Source organism: Lolium perenne, chromosome 1, assembly GCF_019359855.2.
Source record: "Lolium perenne isolate Kyuss_39 chromosome 1, Kyuss_2.0, whole genome shotgun sequence".
Lineage (NCBI taxonomy): Eukaryota > Viridiplantae > Streptophyta > Magnoliopsida > Poales > Poaceae > Lolium > Lolium perenne.
In genome coordinates this window covers 43,381,468-43,398,008 of record NC_067244.2, presented here as the reverse complement: position 1 = coordinate 43,398,008, position 16,541 = coordinate 43,381,468, and the positions used below count along the sequence as shown (strand labels likewise).

The 16,541-nt window shown below is 47.2% G+C and overlaps 2 protein-coding genes and 1 non-coding gene across 3 annotated transcripts; 1 reads left to right on the top strand and 2 right to left on the bottom strand.

The window, feature by feature from the left end:
- The first annotated feature begins 1,248 nt into the window (after nt 1–1,248).
- LOC127348096 (1-aminocyclopropane-1-carboxylate oxidase) lies at nt 1,249–2,463 on the top strand. The gene has a single exon (XM_051374197.2). The coding sequence runs from the start codon at nt 1,347–1,349 to the stop codon at nt 2,283–2,285; it is 939 nt and encodes a 312-aa protein (XP_051230157.1). The 5' UTR covers nt 1,249–1,346; the 3' UTR covers nt 2,286–2,463.
- Nucleotides 2,464–3,341: 878 nt separating this feature from the next.
- TRNAM-CAU (transfer RNA methionine (anticodon CAU)) lies at nt 3,342–3,413 on the bottom strand. The gene has a single exon. It is a non-coding gene; the product is annotated as a tRNA-Met (tRNA).
- A 3,867-nt stretch (nt 3,414–7,280) lies between these two features.
- Nucleotides 7,281–15,168, bottom strand: LOC127348086 (PWWP domain-containing protein 1). Its single transcript, XM_051374189.1, has 2 exons — nt 14,297–15,168; nt 7,281–9,861 (listed from the first exon to the last, which is right to left on the bottom strand). The coding sequence occupies exons 1-2, from the start codon at nt 15,150–15,152 to the stop codon at nt 7,571–7,573; spliced, it is 3,147 nt and encodes a 1,048-aa protein (XP_051230149.1). The 5' UTR covers nt 15,153–15,168; the 3' UTR covers nt 7,281–7,570.
- Between the last annotated feature and the right edge of the window lie 1,373 nt (nt 15,169–16,541).

Below are 16,541 nucleotides of genomic sequence, written 5' to 3'. Positions count from 1 at the left end.
GAGAGTGCCTTGGAGGAGCCTTTGCAGAGTTGATGTTGCCGGCGCTGCTGATAAGAGGGCATGGGTGTTGCAGAGTTGAAGGGCTGAGGTGGTGGTGTTTGCGTCGATCTTTGGGTTGTGACGGAGTTTGCGTTGGTTGTGGTTGGATTGGGCGGTGGTTGTAGGTGTGATGTTGTCGTAGGCCAGAAGATGTGTCTTGCAGGCGAGCATAGGATGTGGTCAAACATGAGTGTGAATTTTTTGGTTTTGATCGGAGGCTGGCGTAGCAGGAGTTGCATGGAGGCAATGGATGGTGTATAGAAGAGAAAGCAGAAGGATGTGATTTTTTGTACTCTGTAGTAGTTGGCAGAGCCGCCAAGGCAAGCTTGTAGGAGCACGGCGACGAGCGTGTCGTAGAACTGGATATCGGTGAGGTGGATGGAGGCCGTCAGCGGGAAAGCGGATGAGTCCGCAAGTATGGGCGCAGGGAGCAGACCTAGGTTACGCCAAGCATCGAGCTCGAACTGGAGTCCCATGGCGTTGCCGACTCCGAGGAAGGAACGGAGCGCTCGATGGGCGTCGGAGTTGTCGTCGATGGAGTATGTTTGAGGTGGGAGTTTCTGTGGGAGGGGGTTTGGAAGTGGACTGGATGCATTGGTACTGTTTTGGAGTGTGGCATGCGTTGATGGCTGCGGCGGAGCGGCCGCGTGCTGCGGTGGGATTGGTAGCTGGGCTGCCGGAGAGGTGGCCGGAGGCGAGGGAGGTGGTGGAGGGGGCGGAGGGGGGCGAGAGCGAGAGAGGAGAGCCATCAATTGTTACGCAACAAAAAAAAAAAAAAAAAAAAAAAAAAAAACATCATATTGTCAGCCAAGCCTCCCAATCAAGTTGCTGTAGCAAACATGTTATGATACAGTACTATCAAGCATCCGTTATAGTACGATTCCACCATGTCATACTTTATATATTATGGTTGTGCAGAGACCAGACCGCAGAGTTGGTTAGTTTACGGTTCTTCAGAGAAAGTCATATGGACGGTGACAGATTTGTTCTTGTTCAGAGAAGTCATGGACAATGATATGATCGATCAATCAGGTGATCTAGGCAGTTAATATGCCGGATCCAACTGAGCATTAGCATCCAAACAAATTGCAATCTAGCCAGCTACCTCCCGGAAACTTCTTTCCTTCCGTCACATGCAGAGAATTTCTCCTGTATTTATTTTTGAAGTCTGAAGCAGCAGCCCAGGTGCAGTGAAAGCCCTATAAAAGGCCATCGCTCTCCCTTGATCTCAACCATCAGCTGCAAAGAACAACCAGCTCCTTTCAGAGATTCAGAGATCAGAGCCTAGCCAGTAGCAAATAACCACCATGGTTGTTCCGGTGATCGACTTCTCCAAGCTGGACGGCGCCGAGAGGGCCGAGACCATGGCGCAGATCGCCGACGGCTGCGAGAACTGGGGCTTCTTCCAGCTGGTGAACCACGGCATCCCACTGGAGCTCCTCGATCGCGTCAAGAAGGTGTGCTCCGAGAGCTACCGTCTCCGGGAGGCCGCGTTCCGGCAGTCGGAGCCGGTGCGGACGCTGGAGGCGCTGGTGGAGGCGGAGCGGCGCGGCGAGGGGGTGGCGCCGGTGGACGACATGGACTGGGAGGACATCTTCTACCTCCACGACGACAACCAGTGGCCGTCCGACCCGCCGGCGTTCAAGGAGACCATGCGCGAGTACCGCGCCGAGCTCAAGAAACTGGCGGAGCGGGTCATGGAGGCCATGGACGAGAACCTCGGCCTGGACAAGGGCCGCATGAAGGCGGCCTTCACCTGCGACGGCATCCACGCGCCGACCTTCGGCACCAAGGTGAGCCACTACCCGCCGTGCCCGCGCCCGGACCTCGTCACGGGCCTCCGCGCGCACACCGACGCCGGCGGCGTCATCCTGCTCTTCCAGGACGACAAAGTCGGCGGCCTGGAGGTGCTCAAGGACGGCGAGTGGCTGGACGTGCAGCCGCTGGCCGACGCCATCGTGGTGAACACGGGCGACCAGGTGGAGGTGCTCAGCAACGGGCGGTACCGCAGCGCGTGGCACCGCGTCCTGCCCATGCGCAACGGCAACCGCCGCTCCATCGCGTCCTTCTACAACCCGGCGTTCGAGGCAGCCATCTCGCCGGCCGTGGCCGAGGGCGGCGCCGCCGCGTCGTACCCGGAGTTCGTGTTCGGGGACTACATGGACGTGTACAGCAAGCACAAGTTCGAGGCCAAGGAGCCGAGGTTCGAGGCCGTCGTCAAGGCGCCAAAGACAGCTCAAGCTTAAACATGGAAATTAAAGGAACTATTCATGTACTAGTAGCTTGATCTTTGGGTGAGTTTTTGTGTTACAATGAAGAAAAATATTTACTATATTTTTCGAGATTACTATTCAGGATTGTTAGCAATGTGATGTGGGGATTGTTCGGTGTTTAATTAAAGAAAGGAATGTTGAATTTTCGTCAGAGTACCTGCTTTCATTTAGTTTGTTGGATTGTGCTCTATCATTTGATCGTGAGGGCAGCGCTATGATAGGGCTCCGTCCCCGAACTGAAGATCTCGATCGACCAATTGATTTCACCAGAAATGATTCACGATCATATTCAATCAGACATGCGTCAATAATAATTGAGCACAAGGCAGAAACTCCAACTGCACTTGTGACTGTTTTGCCCTCTAAGTTTCCATCGACTATTCTTCGACATATCCGGTGACCAACGAGGTAGCTAGTGTAGTGGACCATGCCAGTGAGGTTAGGATAAGATGAAGGACAAGCAAACTTGAATGTTTATTCAGGGATGTAGCAATGTGATGTGGATATTGTTCGGTGTTTAATTAAGAAAGAGATGCTGATTTTTCAGTGAGTACTACCTACTTTCATTTAAATTGTTGGATTGTGCTTTATCATTTGATCGTGAGGGTACTCTCCCCAGCTGAAGATCTCCACTAGACCACTACCAATCGAGAAGATTTCGCCATAATTGTTTGACGAATTGAGCTTAAGACAGAAGCTCCAACTGCACTCGTCAATTATTTTGCCCCTCGATATCCATGGACTATCCTTCCTCATGTTAGGATAAGACTGTTGTTGTGGTTAGGGGTGGCCGTTGGAGGCGAGCTAGGAAAGTTTCCACAAACGAGCCAGAAGATTTCTCCATCTACTAATTTTAGAGAATACTGATGGGCTAGTTATGGAGAACCGGAATTGCAGTCGATCACAACCGATGTGTGACTGACAAATAATTCAGCACCCAAAAGAGAAAGATAAAGAAAGGACCAGATAGAAAAACTAAAGTTTGTTTCAGGACCCAAAGAATAGACAGGAAAAATAACGGCAAAAATATATCAGAGCCAGGTTTCGATCCTGGGACCTGTGGGTTATGGGCCCACCACGCTTCCGCTGCGCCACTCTGATGCTTTTGTTATAACTTCGACAGAAACTTATATATACGGTTTCGCATCCAGAATTGCCGCATGAGGTGAAAATTTCCTAGTTTCTCTTGGGAACAGGGACTCCATGTAACCATCGCCTGCCTTATGTTCATCAAGCCGAGTCGCACGAGGATGATTGGACCCTTGTAAAGTTGTGATGTGAACTCGCTAAGTAGGCAGCAGAAGATGGTGATATGATCCAAATATGATACGAGGGGTACAACGATGAATGAAACTCCGGGAGCGTTAAAAAATGGTTCATCTATTACACAAGTTCCCTCTCAAGAGGTGGTAACACCGGTATTGCCGGGCTTTTCGAATACATAGAAAAAATGCAATAAACTTTGAACTACATGTCCAGTTACGAGTTATTTTGAGTTCTCACCTTTACTCTTTGGCCTATGGTTTGCTTATTTAGTTGTGTCCCGATTTCTCTGCTATGATCTCCCAGATCACTATTGTCATTTCATTCCCATGTCTGATATCTTCATGAAACAAGACTCATGTTGATATGTTAAGGTGCAACTATTTTTAGTAGCATTTTGTCACGGAACTATTATCGGTATTATAGGCGTGATGATTGTGTGCCTGAGGCGCCATGTTTCAGAGCAGCAGGTAGCGGCCAGTACACAGAATGTTGCCTTCGGCAGATGCTCGCTCAGAACTAGCGCGCCAAATACGCCGTGAGCTAACGCAACTGGTAGCAAGCATTACGTCGAATATTGCCTTCACGAAGCCTTTTTATATCTCGAATCTGATAGGACAAATCAATGTGACACGAAACAAATAGAAGGAAATAACACGTACCAAATGAAGAAAAGAAAACCTAGATTGCCAATGCATCACAGGGCCCTCTTTGCAGTTGTTGGCCTGAAACTTCATCAGTTTTTAGGGGATTATGCAAACAAGTATTTTTCTAGAAAGTTCTTGATGTGGAGGCTTTCGGGTTATACCATTTAAAAGTTCTTGTGTTTGATAAAAATATCAATAAAAATGGGTGTTAGTTGTGGTTTATGGGGGCTGCTCAAGAGGCTAACAAAGTTTTTTTTTTGCTTTCAGAACTAGCTGAGATTGGTTTTGATGAAATATTACCTTTTATGTTAGGAGGAGACATTAATCTTTCGAGATTTGCTTCTGAGAAAATAAGGAACTTGAAATAAATAGACGAAATGATGTGTTCAATTATGTGATCAATTTATATGAGCTTAGAGAGTTAGTTATGACAGGAGGTACTTTCATGTGGTCCAATAACCATAAAGAACCTACTCTAGAGAAACTAGATAGGGTTCTGGTTTTAAAGAGTTGGGAGAATTTTTTTCCTTTGGCGATGGTGCAAAAGGTGGTGAGAGATCATTCAGACCATAATCCTTTGATATTGAACCTCAATAATGAACATGTAAAACCTTCTACTATTTTTAGAGATGAGCTAGTGTGGGAAAAAGAGGAGGACTTTATAGATGGAGTTTAAAAAACTTGGCTAATTCCTCTTATCGGGAAAGATGCTTTAAGTTGTTTTATTTTGAAGCTGAAAATGTGAAAAAAAAAAATTAAAAAGGTTGGTGGATTAATATGAGGGGTAACCAACTGAAGAGAAAGAAAGAAAGAAAGAAAGAATGAGATCCTTTGCAACTTCAGGATTTGGAGATTATTTAAGAAATCCATTCGTTATCTCACGAGGAATTGAAAATTAGGCCAAGCCTTCAAAAAGAGTTGTTATGCATTATGAGGCAGATGAACTCTTCTGGTACACTAGTTCTAGTGAAAATTGGTTACTGAATGGTGATAATAATACATAGCACTTTCATAGAGTTGCCAATGGTAAAAAAAGGCACTTTTAGACTACAAGTAGGTGATAAGGAAGTTGTTAGAGAAGCTGAAATTCTAGAACATGCCACCCTTACAAAACCCTTTTTGGTCATTCTATTACTTCATCTCTTCAACTAGACTATAATCTATGGCTGGAAGAAGAAGAAGAAAAATGGCTCTAGATAATGAGGTATTGCGTAGACCTTTTGATGAAGAAGAGATTCACTCGCCACCTTTTCAAATTAAAAGAACAAGGATGGTTGCCTTCTGAATTTTATCAATCTTGTTGGGATATCATTAAGATTGATTTGTTGCTTCTGTTTGAGTTTCATTTTGGGAGGTTAGATTTATCAAGGATGATTTTTGGAGTAATTACTCTCATAACCCAAAAAAAGAAAGGTGTTGATGTGATTCATTTGTTTAGGCCTAGTTTTCTTTTGAATATATCCTTTAAGATGTTATCTAAGGTTCTATCTATATGTTTTGATCTTGCTATAGATAGAACAGTTCTTTCCTGTCAGAAAGCATTATCAAAAGTAGGATTATTATGAATGGGGTAATGTCCCAACATGAAATTCTTCATGAATCCAGAATTAAAAAGTAGCAGGGATGGTTTTTAAGATTGATTTCAGAAAGCCTATGATAAGGTAAATTGGGATATATTGTTCAAATGTCTAGAACTTAGTGGTTTTAACTCCGCTTGGTCTGGATGGATCAAGCAGTTTGTAGTTGGTGGTACTCTGTGCGTCAAGATTAATAGTTCTTTGGGGGAAAAAACTTTGCTACTCATAAGGGTGTCAAACAAGGGGATGCAATATCTCCTCCCTTGTTTAACACAGCTAGTGATGTAGGCGGGATGTTTAGAAAGGCAAAAAAATACTTGTTTTATTAAGAGATCGGTTCCAAACATCTTTGAAAATGGGGTTTGTATACTACAACATGTTGATGATACTGTAGTTTTAATCCTGGACGTCATATATATGGCTCTCAATGTTAAGTTATTCTTTATTTGTTCGAAGATGTGGCTGGTTTAAAAAACAAATTTTATAAAAGTGGAATAATTATGGTTTTGGAGGATAGTGTGAAATTGGAGTATTATGTTGAGATTCATAACCGGCAGATGGGTTTGGCCAATGAAATACCTTGGTGCTCCTGTGATCTAGAATGAGGATTAAGGATCTCAAGTTCATTGAGGAGAGAAGTGTAAAACATCGAGATGGTTGACAGGGGATCCATATCCTTGTTTGGCAGGAAGGTTTTGATTGATTCCTCTTTAAATAGAATTTATACTTATTTTATGATCCATTACCTGCTCGATAGCAAAATATATGTCGAGTGTGGTGGGCAAATCAATTGGAGCTTTAAATAGACTGTAATTTTCATGTGGTGGTAGTTTCAGCTCTGTGTTGGGCTCTATGGAAATCACGAAGTCAAGCATGTTTTGAGTTTAAATTGATTAAAACTTATCAGGTGTTGATGCTCTCCAGGCGATGGCGCTCTCTCTTCAGTCACCTTCTTCTTCAAGAGGAGTGTTGTAGATTGATGAGCTCTTGAACTCGATAGTGATCAACCAGGGAGGAGGTCAGTAGAAGATGGACATCTGATGCGCGGGCTAGTCTACGACTGAAGCTTTTGACATTTGAATGATATGTTGTTCTTATGAATCTTCTTAGTGTTGTTTTTTTTGTCTTACTGTTGTTGGTCGAGAAGTTTGTCTCTGGAACTTGTATAGAGTTGAATTGAATATGCTTAGCCTGCTTGGTGCTTATAGGCGGTAGCTGGTTTGTTTTTTGTTGAACTTGACTGTTGGTGATCTTCGATCATCTTTTTTCGTTCCTCTTTTTTTTGTTGTTTTTTTATTAGCTCTTAGGAGCTGGTACTAGGATGATGTTGTTCTGTTGTCTGACGATAGTGGAACCTAGAGTTATGCTCCGTATGGATAATATTTGAGAAGGCGGAGGGAGGGATTGTGAACGTTTGGAGGGGTAGGGGTAATCTCAACCAAACCAAATTCGAAGTTGAGAAGTAAATTAGTTAGACGACATTAAACCAACTCACATAATCCAACTTAAAAACATACAAACAATACAGAGTCTTTAACCATTTCTGAACTGAGAGTCTAATGATGTCTAGAATCCAGAGAGTTCCTACGCTCACGAAAGGCAGAAAAAAACGAGAGGTAATTATACACTACATGACATGAGCGGCATCATCTTGTTCTTCCTGCCTTCTCGCGACAGGTGACTTCACTAGTATTACTACTGCACTACCTGTACTGCCACTGCCCCTGGGGCCCAGCAGTCAGGATACAACGCAGCGAGCTGAAGCCAGGCCTCAAGCTGACCTGCCGAAGAGGTGGTAGGGGAAGTTGCCGTTCTTGTCCATCAATGGCTCCACCAGCTTGGCGATCCCAAGCATCACCCTCATCAGCTCCTCACTGAACTCCTTCTCTCCCCTCTTCCACACGGGCATGGCGTTCACAGCGTTCCTGTCAAAGGGAGCCGGCATGGCGTTGGCTGCATTGTTGTCAAAGTGAGACGGCGGCGGCATGTCGTCGGAGCGGGCAAAGCTGGCACGAGGCGGGTATGGCAGCGTCGTCTGTCCAGAGAGCATGAGCGGCACGTCGATGTGGCGAGCCTGGTACGGCAGCTGCATGTTGTTGAAAGATGGCGGCGCGTCTGTGTGACGGGGCTGGTATGGTGATGCCTCGCTGAGGCGAGGCTGGTACGGCAACGGCTCACTGGCACGAGGCTGGTACGGGAGCGGCGGTGGCGGTGGAAGTGCTTGGGTATCCAGTGCGCGTGGAGGCTGCAGCTGCTGTTGCTGTGCACGCATGGCCGGTTGCAGGTTGGGCTGTGCAGGGCGTGCCAGTGGCTGTAGAGGCGGCTGTGCGAAGCCGACCGACCTCGCGACCTTGCTCACCGGTGCAGCAGCGTCCGGGCTATTGCCGCTCACCGGAATTGCAGGTGGCTCGAGCTTGCTGTCGCCACTGTCCAGCATGAACTTCACCCGAGGGGAGTCCCGAAGCGCGCTGGCCCCACCATCGTCGTTGTTCTTCTTGAGGATTGACTTGGGCTGCCCGACGACTGCGCGCGCTGGCGCCGCCCTTGACAGCGTCAGAGGAGCGCCATTGCCAGAGCTCCCAGGCCTGAACGGCGTGGTCTCCATGAGCCGCAACTCAGAGCGCTGCTGCGCAGGAGGAGCCGGCTCAGGCCCCATGTCAGCGCCGGCCGACGACGACTCGATGCCGCGGAGGTGGTAGTTGGGGACCACCTGGCCGAACATGGCTGTGGACTTGGCTGACTTGAGCGCCATCTCGGCGTCGGACTTGTACTTGTAGATGACCCGGCACATGTAGGACTTCCAGTACACCCGGATGCCGTCTATGTCTAGCGGCCCGAAGCGCGCGAACCTCGCCTTGAGGGAGGCCACCGACGGCAGCGTGCTATTGGGCGGGAACTTCATCATCAGCGCCGTGGGCGACGCCATCCTCCTCGCCGGCGCCGCCGCTGGCACCTTCTTCTTGACTAATCCCTGAGCCTTCTCCTTCATGCCAGCACGTGGCTGCTGAGCCGCCGGCGTAACGCCTCCCACAGCTGAGGCAGGGGCAGTGACGACTTTCGGCTCCAGCCCGGCCTTCTTCTCGGCTGCCAGTGTCTTAATCTTCTCGAGCTTTATTTTCTTCTTGGTGGCCATCTCCTCCTGCCGGTCAGAGGGCCCGCGCTTCACGCCGGCAATGCTGGGGTCAATGGGCCTCATGACCGGCTTCTTTTTGACCGGCTTGGGCGGCTGGCCGTCAACAGCGGCAGCAACGGCGGCATTGGGTTTAGTATCCAGACTCTTCTTGGACTCCTCGCTAGGATCGTTCTCATAGCTCTTCTTGTAGTGTTTCGAGCGGAAGGCGAGGAGGAAGGAGTGAGATCCGTCAGAGATGGATCTGCCGGCGCCGTAGGAGGGAAGCAGCGGGAGGTTCTCAAGGTCCGATATTACCTGTTTCAGATCCAGGCCATCGAGGTCGACCTTGGGGGGCGAGAAAGCGGCTGCCTTTGCGCCGCCGCCGGAGTGGTCGGCAGAGGGCGCGCCGCTGTTGAGCTCAGCGAGCTTCTTCTTTTTCTTCTTCGTCTTTGGCTCGCCGGCGGCGGCGGACTCGTCGGCGGTGGCTTCCGCCGCCACCTCCCTCTCGCGCTTGCGGGCCTTCTTGGGCTTCGCTGCCTTCTTGGGGGCGGCTGCGGCGTCGTCCGCGGTTGCGCCTGCGTCGCTCGCCTGGCCGGCGGGCGGGAGAGTACGCCTCTGCAGCATGAACTCCTCATCGTCGCCGCCTCCGGCACTGCTGGGCAACGGCGGCGTCTGCGGCTCCGCCGAGGGGAAGCCAGGCGGCGGCCCCCCGTCGTCCGGAATAGGGGTCGCGTCCGGGAGCACGGCCGGCGGCAGCGCCGGAGCGCGGGCGTCGTCCCGGCGCTTGAGCAGGTACTGGTCCTTCTTGCTGGCCTTGAGCTTGATGGCCGGCGCGCCGGGCACGATCTTCTCCATGAGCCTCGCCGCCGCGCCGGCGGCGCCCCTCCGGCCCTTGGCTGCCGGGGCGTTCTCCTTCTCCGGCACCCTCTGCCGGCCCTTGAGCGGCCGAGCTGCAAGACATGTCAACACCGGCAGACGTTAGCACACAGCTCCGCACCACAGACATGGGGAAATAAAACGTAACGCCAGTTTAAATGTCAATGCAACGCGACACGTATTTATATTCATATTCATATTCCTAATAAATGCATCACAGAACAAAAGAAAACAAGAGAAAAGATGCTTAGTACTATACAAAAAATTCATTCACACAAAACAGTTTTGAATTCATGCGAAAGTTTCGAGCATTTCAATACGAAACAAGGCTTGCTGATTTGTTCTAAATAGAACTTGCTTGTCACGTACCCTGCCTTACCAAAGGTGAATTAATTACAAATTTATTTTCCATTTTAGGGAATTATTTACGATTTATATATTTTACTGTACCATACGGTCGACCCTGCAAAATGTAAAAGTTTTTGACAGGTTAGGACGTGTGATGGTGACAAATGTTGTCAAGTTACCATGAAAACTAAAATGAGGGCCAGCTTAAGTTAGTCGGTCAAAGGCTGGACAAGACGTGGTGGCTCGTGCAGCAGAAGCGCAGAGGCCAAGGGTTGTGGGGCCAAGCCACATAGAAGGAACTTGGTTGCCGAGTGGCTGGTAGCAAAGCAACTGCCTCTATTGCATGTCACGCTTCGGTTACTTTTTAGACGAGAATGTAGCGATGATTTCCCGGGTGCCCCATCTTTCCTCTTCGATGCAAAGATGCTAGTAGTACTATTTTTTAGTTAGAACTATACCTAAACTGAAAAAATCTAGGGGTGTGGAGGACACATTTGTGGCCATTGGATGTAAATGTGATATCGTATAAGTTCCAAACCTAAACCCTAACCCCCTCCTAGACACTTCAGCCGTTGCATCCTCGACCAGACCATCCTCACCTCCTCTCCAATTCCCAATCTCCATGCCTCACCCCGAACCCTAACCACCTCCATTTGTTCGCCTCACCCCAAACCCTAACCACCTCCATTTGTTCACACTCCGTCGTTACCTCGACAATGTCTAATGACAAGACCATCTTCACCCTCTATTCCCAGACTCACCCCTACTCATTGACGCTTCGTCGTTGCGTCAGGGAACACACCGACAATGCCGACTTCTCCCCCTCTCCCTTTCTCTCATATCTACATCCATAGCCTTGACGGTGTTTCCTTTGACCCGCGTTCTCCGATCTTTCCCTCGTCGCACCATCTAGACCCATAGTTTCTCATTCGACACCATCTCCCCCTCCGAACAAACCCTACTCATCGCTGCTATAGCCAACACATCCATCGACTTACTAAGTGACGCATTCAACTAAGGCTTAATCACTCCATTTTCCCTATCATGACCATACCCCTCATAAGACCTAGCCTCACAAGAAAAACACATGAGTGATTGATAGAAATGTCAGATTTTCACCAAAATGATTTTTTTTTTCAAAAAACACTATCTAAATCGATGTGTAAGAACGTGTAGAAAAAACACACAAGGGATTATAATTTTTTATTTGGTATATACTCTATTATTCTATTATAATAAAAGGAGTGTTCATTCCAATATATAAGAACGTGTAGAAAAAAAAAACGTAGATGGTGCAGTTCAGTTTCCGAAGGAATCCACAAAGAGAACTGTAGTATTAGTTCTTTTCCTCTGAAACCGAAGTACCAATTTTTTTTCCTATTGGAGATAATGCAAAAAAGGAGCCACTCCTAGCCTCACCTTTAGAAAGATGAGCCGCACGTGCGATTGCAAGATCAAAGGTAGTACTGTATGTGTTAGTTTAGCATTTTCTTAGCCTGCTTAGATGCTGTCTGCACAATATTGGTGTTACGGTACTAATAAGCTCTTGTTGAAAATAGTTTCAAAAATATGTTTTTATTTATAATAATATAAATTTCAAAATATTTGTTACAAAATCAAATATCAGTGTTGCTCTCGTGTGGTGTGCCTGGCTATTGGTCGCTGGGACAGTACCATAAATTCCAAAGAAACCATGAGATTCTAGATCGCCTGACTGGACATATGCTTCTATCCACTATCTAGCGGGGTGGAATTTCAGTAGTGAAGGCTATCGTGTGAGGGCTAAGTTAACAGCTGGATCTTTCAAGGAGCAAAATGGGCATTCAGTTCACGGCAGCTTAGTTCCCACACAGCTGGTGTCAGTGAGGTTATCTTGCTACTCCCTCCGTCCTTCAAAAAAACTGCTTAACTTTGTCTAGATAAGAAGGTATATAGACATATTTTAATTATAGATAGATACATTCGTATCTAGAAGATTGGTGAGGGTCGTCTCACAGCCTTGTGCAGGGATGGGAACCAAATGAGAGATCTTATTTCCATGGTGAGGGTCGTCTCACAGCCTTGTGCAGGGATGCAAACCAATTGAGAGAGCTGGTCCGTCAAGTTATCTGATTTTCCTTGGGCAGGATCGTCTCCAGAGAAGTGAACCACTTGAGAGCTTCCCAACGACCTTCTGTGGCGGATAGAAATGGCGTTTGATTCACTCTCAAGTCTCAACTATGGTGGGGAAGACAGGATAAGCCACTAGCTGAGTTATGAAGAACAATCCGATCAAACCACTCCTCCCTGCCGGCTTCAATAATTCAGATTCAGATGAACCAATGTTCCATAACAAAGTTTCTCATCGCAACATACCAGAAGCTAAAACAGCTCTGGAACTGATTCCAAAAGCATCAAGCTGGAACTGAGAGCTACTGGAAGTGGCTCCAGTCACGTGACTTGGCAACCTAGTAAATGGACGAGAATTTGGGATGGCTGAGTATATAACTCTAGATCAGAACGCCCAATATTTCTCAAGAGTAGATTGCAACCAATCACCCCACCTAATGACATCGCATCACCCGTTCTCATTCAAGAACGCACGCAGCAGTCGAATAGATCATATTGGCCAAGGATGAATTTCGGTCAGAGGTCTGTAGCGAGACGGTCAATTGTTCCTTCTATGGGTGTATCCTTTTGCAGCAGTTCAAGGTTTTAGCATTGAACAACTAAACTAACAAAGTTTGGTCAAATGGTGGGAGATCAAGGTAAGAAGAGCACAACTCATGGGTCACATCGAGTGACCAGAGTTTCTGATGGTCAGGCCAACATCTTAGTGTGAGCTTTCCCGTGCTTGAAGGTTCCTAGAACCCAAAGCATATGTCACACGCAACTTTGCTTTTCTTGACACTCTCCGAAAGACAAAAACTCGAGAACGGTTAAGAAAACTGTATTCTCAAATTGTTTTGGGATCGACGAGATAATATTAGGAGTTCTCTTGTGGCGTGCATCTTGATTAATTCCACTATAAATTAAGAGAAATCATAATTAAAATCCTACAATGAAACTAATACAGTAACATGCGTCTAAAATATCAGAAAACATCCTTGAACTGTTTACCTTCGTGGATATATACATGTTTATGAATATAATAACTAATAGGCACCTCAACTGGTCAGCGCAGAGCTTAACTAGCTTAACTTGATTCCTTCCTTCAAGATGTACAGGTGAAATCAACCACCTTACCTCAATGCCTGCTTCAATGATGAACAGGAAATGGTGCATCCAGAATAGAACATATTATGCAGTCAGAGTGCATATCCACGAATTACCAACATGGTTTTATCAGGCACATCACGTTAAGATACTTCCTTTCAGAATCAATGTTTCTAATGCTTTTAGCTGTTCATTTACGAAGCATGAACCTAATACTATTCACAGACAACATAAAAATCAAGTTGCTGAAACTCAATGATTCTACCGCAGTATGCCAGATTATGAAGGTAAGAGCAAACACGAAATGTGAACACATAGCGAATGCAATGCATAATGCAAAGGATGCAATCAGCATAAAAAAAAACAAGCTACAATGCGTAGCAAATGCCCAAATCAAGGACATATGAATGCACGAGAAAATTTTAAGAATCCAATGCATCAACTGCTTTAGTTTAAGTTTCAGGCATCCAGCATCATGGAAAACTAAACAATTTGTGTTCAGAAAATAACTAGTTGAGAAAGAAAGAAAACTGGACAGTCAACAGTCATGTCCTATGCATACATATGTTTGTGGAAGAGGTACACATGTATCACAGGATATAGATATCTATCAGGATTAACTTGATTTGGATTTTGTTTTTGTGAGACAATATTTTTTTTCATTTATTACTAGTATAGCTTCACAAAGTTCCACACAATATTTATGTAAAAGATGTTGCTCGGTGCTACTCACATCGAAACAAGTTTCAAAAATTATGCCGCAAGCAGTTCAACAAAAAGAGAAACAAACACTATTTGAACCAACAAAATCCACTTCATTATTCACATCAAAAGATTCGGTATTATGTAATCTATACCAGCACCAACAGTAGCATCGGTTAACCATCAAGTTCAAGTACACGGCAAAAACAATAACAGGGAACTGAATAGTAATACTGCTAGATTTGGGCATATGAATGTCGATACCTCGTTGAGACCGTTCAGCCTCGGCTTTAATCTCTCCTTCAAGCGCCTTCTTTGGCTCCACCCCAAATGATTCGGCATAGGTGAGGTCGTACTTCTCGAATCTGGTCCGGCGGTACGCCATGAGCATCGCGGCCATCTCAATCCCTGGCAAAGTCCGCGCGGCAGTCTCGGCAGCATCCCGCTGCCCCACGGCGGCGCTCTGCAGGAAATCCAGCATCGTCTGCGGGACGAACTTGTCCCGCGCGGCCGTCACCTGGTCTGGGAGGTACTCGGCGTTGGAGTCGAACCCGGGCACGTTCACGAGGAGGATCCCGGCGTCCTCCTTGTGGGGGCGGAAGGTGTCGGGTCCGCGGCAGGGGCAGAGGAGCGCGAGCGCGCTGCGGCGCGCGATCTCGTCGAGGGACTCGGCGACGGCGGCGGGGAAGGTGCGGCTGCCGCCCTGCGACGTCTTCTCGACGAAGTGGTCCTCGAAGCGGACGAGCTCGTGCGGCTCGAACCACCCGTAGCTGCCGTCGCCGAAGAAGGCGACGAGGACGAGGCCGTGGCGGTGGCCGCGGTGCACCTCCGGGTCGTCGGAGAGGGTGATGCTGTAGACGTGACCGGGCCACCACGGATGCGACTTCACCTTGCCCCAGACCATGTCGCCGAAACTGGGGGTCCAATCCTCGGTGTTTCCGCCCATGGGCACGACGGCGCCGGAGCCGGAGCCGGGGGCGGCGGGATCGGCCATCCTGCGGAGGGGAAGCGAAACCCTAGATTTGGGTGTCTGTTTGGGTTTGGGATTGCGCAGTTTGGGTTTGGGAGGTTGGGTGGATTTGGGGATCTCGGGCCGGCTGGGAGACGGTGGGAGGGGCATGATGGGAATTACTTGTACAAAGGGATAGATAGGGAAAGAAAAGGGATATTTGAGGCGAGAAATTTATTTATTTATTATTATATCTACTCCTAATATGGTTAGAAAATGAGGCGCGGAATAAAATATACCAAAAAAATTCAAAAGAATTTAAACTATTTAGGCGCGTGTATCGTATCGAATGCATTAATCACTCAAAATATTTTGTGTAGCTAGTACACTAATAATCGAGAAAGATTGTGTGTGAAAATTTTACACGCATTTATACGCACATATGCTATAGCAAGCTTACCACTAAAATTTAAGAAATATATGCATCTAGCCACCCTCTAAACACCACACTAACCTAAGGGTGAGATTGGGAGGTTGCATGGAGGCTCTTCGGCTGCAAATTTTTGTTGGTTGAATGAGTACACTTTTTCATGGGCAAGCATGGCCCGGACCACAAAGCACCTCCAAGTCAGGCCCGCTGGGGACGTTTGAAACGGTCGTTTCCGTGGCGTGCTCATTGGCTACCAGTTGCAAAAGGAGAGGTGCGGCTGCACGAGCTCTTGTGACCATGGAGATGATAGGACCTCGCGCACTGTAGCAGGAAAGGGGGCATAAGAAATTGTGTCACCTTCTGCCGACCCTGTCACCTTCCATCACCCCTATTTACACCCTCTAGTCTCACCTCCCAAACTTACACCACAATTTCTCTCCATCGAGCTCTCTTCTTTGGTTGGTGAGCAGGTCAGCAGAGCCCTCATCTCAGGTCATCAGTGACATCAACTCTTTTACATCTATGTTCCCGAGTTGTCCTTTGCGTCCTCCACCTCATCTAGTGGATGTAACTGTATATGTAACCAAACTCTCAATCTTGGTACGGTATATATGTGACCATGTGGCATAGATCTTACTAGATTGACTTGTAGTATGCTAGGTTGTGCATGTCTAGTGGAAGTTTGTGCTTGTAGTACGGTAGGTTGTGGTCTTGTGAACGTATATGGCTTCTTGTAGTACGATACAGTTCTATGTTAAGCATGAGCATGTGTTATTTAGCTTCACAGTATTATAGATCATTTATAACTTGATCATGTGTATTGTTTGTGGTATGACCGATTGTTTTGTGAGCTTGTGTACCGGTTGTGGTAGATCTACGCTTTTCTAGCTTAAGCATGTGATTCATTGTTCTGACAAACATGGTCAGTGTAGGACTACATTATTCACGAATTTAACCAGGCCCTCGTCGACATTGCTGATTCCTAAATTCCTACTAGTTCGGGAGTGTGCAGACATGATTGAGACAATTATTTGATCAATGACCAACAACTGGATCTGGAAACCCATGAACCCCCTTTGCTTTCCAATAATTAACCTTGTCATTTGAACCTCAACGTTGAGCCCTATTCC

What these genes read in the sequence shown, in the direction of transcription:
- LOC127348096 (XM_051374197.2), top strand. Translation starts at nt 1,347, where the DNA reads ATGGTTGTTCCGGTGATCGACTTCTCCAAGCTGGACGGCGCCGAGAGG.
- LOC127348086 (XM_051374189.1), bottom strand. Translation starts at nt 15,152, where the DNA reads ATGCCCCTCCCACCGTCTCCCAGCCGGCCCGAGATCCCCAAATCCACC. An exon ending in GGCTGAACGGTCTCAACGAG is followed by an intron (nt 9,862 to 14,296) that starts GTATCGACATTC and finishes CATGTCTTGCAG; the next exon opens with CTCGGCCGCTCAAGGGCCGG.